Source organism: Penaeus monodon, chromosome 22 (genome assembly GCF_015228065.2).
Source record: "Penaeus monodon isolate SGIC_2016 chromosome 22, NSTDA_Pmon_1, whole genome shotgun sequence".
Lineage (NCBI taxonomy): Eukaryota > Metazoa > Arthropoda > Malacostraca > Decapoda > Penaeidae > Penaeus > Penaeus monodon.
This window is the reverse complement of record NC_051407.1, coordinates 32,752,004-32,753,150: the sequence shown is the minus strand read 5'-3', so window position 1 is coordinate 32,753,150 and position 1,147 is coordinate 32,752,004. Positions and strand designations below refer to the sequence as shown.

The 1,147-nt window shown below is 48.0% G+C and overlaps 1 protein-coding gene across 1 annotated transcript in view; it reads right to left on the bottom strand.

The window, feature by feature from the left end:
- LOC119587416 (zinc finger protein 358-like) overlaps positions 1–1,147 on the bottom strand; it is a gene marked incomplete at its 3' end in the record, with an annotated part of 14,558 nt that continues 13,411 nt past the window's right edge. Inside the window, 2 exon segments of the mRNA XM_037936152.1 lie at positions 1–745; positions 850–1,023. Of these exon segments, the coding sequence (XP_037792080.1) occupies positions 157–745; positions 850–1,023 (763 nt within the window).

Below are 1,147 nucleotides of genomic sequence, written 5' to 3'. Positions count from 1 at the left end.
TGAAGAAGAGAGAACAGTACAAGTTTTAGAATCAATATGACTAAACTTTTTCTTCAGTTCTTTATCATTCACCACTTAAAGTTTTAACTGTTATCACAAAGTTCTAAATAATAACAGATATTCCACTCAAAAGGGATGCCATAGACAAAGGAGTACTTATGTCTGATAGAGTGCCCACCCAACTGTTTGGAAGGAGGCAGAGGCAGCACTCACCCTGTAGTCTTCCCTGTCGCCGCCCTCGGCCAATGCCGGACTTTCCCTCGGTTCCTCCAGTGGCCGAAGGGTGACAAGTGGGTGGCTGGTGGGGCATGGGGAACTAGCCATGGGCACAGCCAATGAAGGTTGGGGGTTGTGGGGCATGCTAGAAGTCACAATGTGCGTGGCAGGTGTGGCTAAGCCAGACACCTCTGGCACCAGCATGAGCGACCCTTCTGCCATGCCTTCTACACCATGCCTCACTGCAGGGGCACCAGGGAAGGTGAACGTTGCATGGGGTACACTGTAGCTGGTGGGTCCTGGTGCAGCACTGCTAACAGCCACACTGATTGCTGGGGGTAGAAGGCCATCTCGCTCCCTTGCTACAGGTGGGGCAGCTGGTGCAACCACAGCACCTGGCCGCCGCTGGTGCACACGCAGGTGCTTGCGCAGGTTGCCTGATTCGCAAAAGCCCCTGCCACACACCTGGCACTCATAGGGCCTCTCCCCAGTGTGGAGCCTCTCATGCACCTTGCGCTTTCCTTGGTCCCTGCACACAATGGAACCTCATTAGACCAATAAAGGTTAACTTGGTGAACTGTCACAGAGATGTTTACCCATGGAATTTCAACATAAAAATAAAACAATACTTACCTGAAACTTTTTTCACAGTAGGAGCACTTGTATGGACGTGTATCAGTATGCATGTGCTCATGCTTACGTAGTACTTCTCTCCGCAGAAATTCCTTTTCACAGTACTGGCATTTATGTGGCTTTTCACCATTGTGTTTTCTTCTGTGCATTGCTAACTGCCCCTGGCGTGAATAACTGTCCAAGACCAAATGGATTAAAATTATCAAATTATGCAATATACCAATCAAATTAGTATCATTACATTTATCAATATGCATAATTGGTTTCATATACATTGCACTACCAATCTCCATTCATG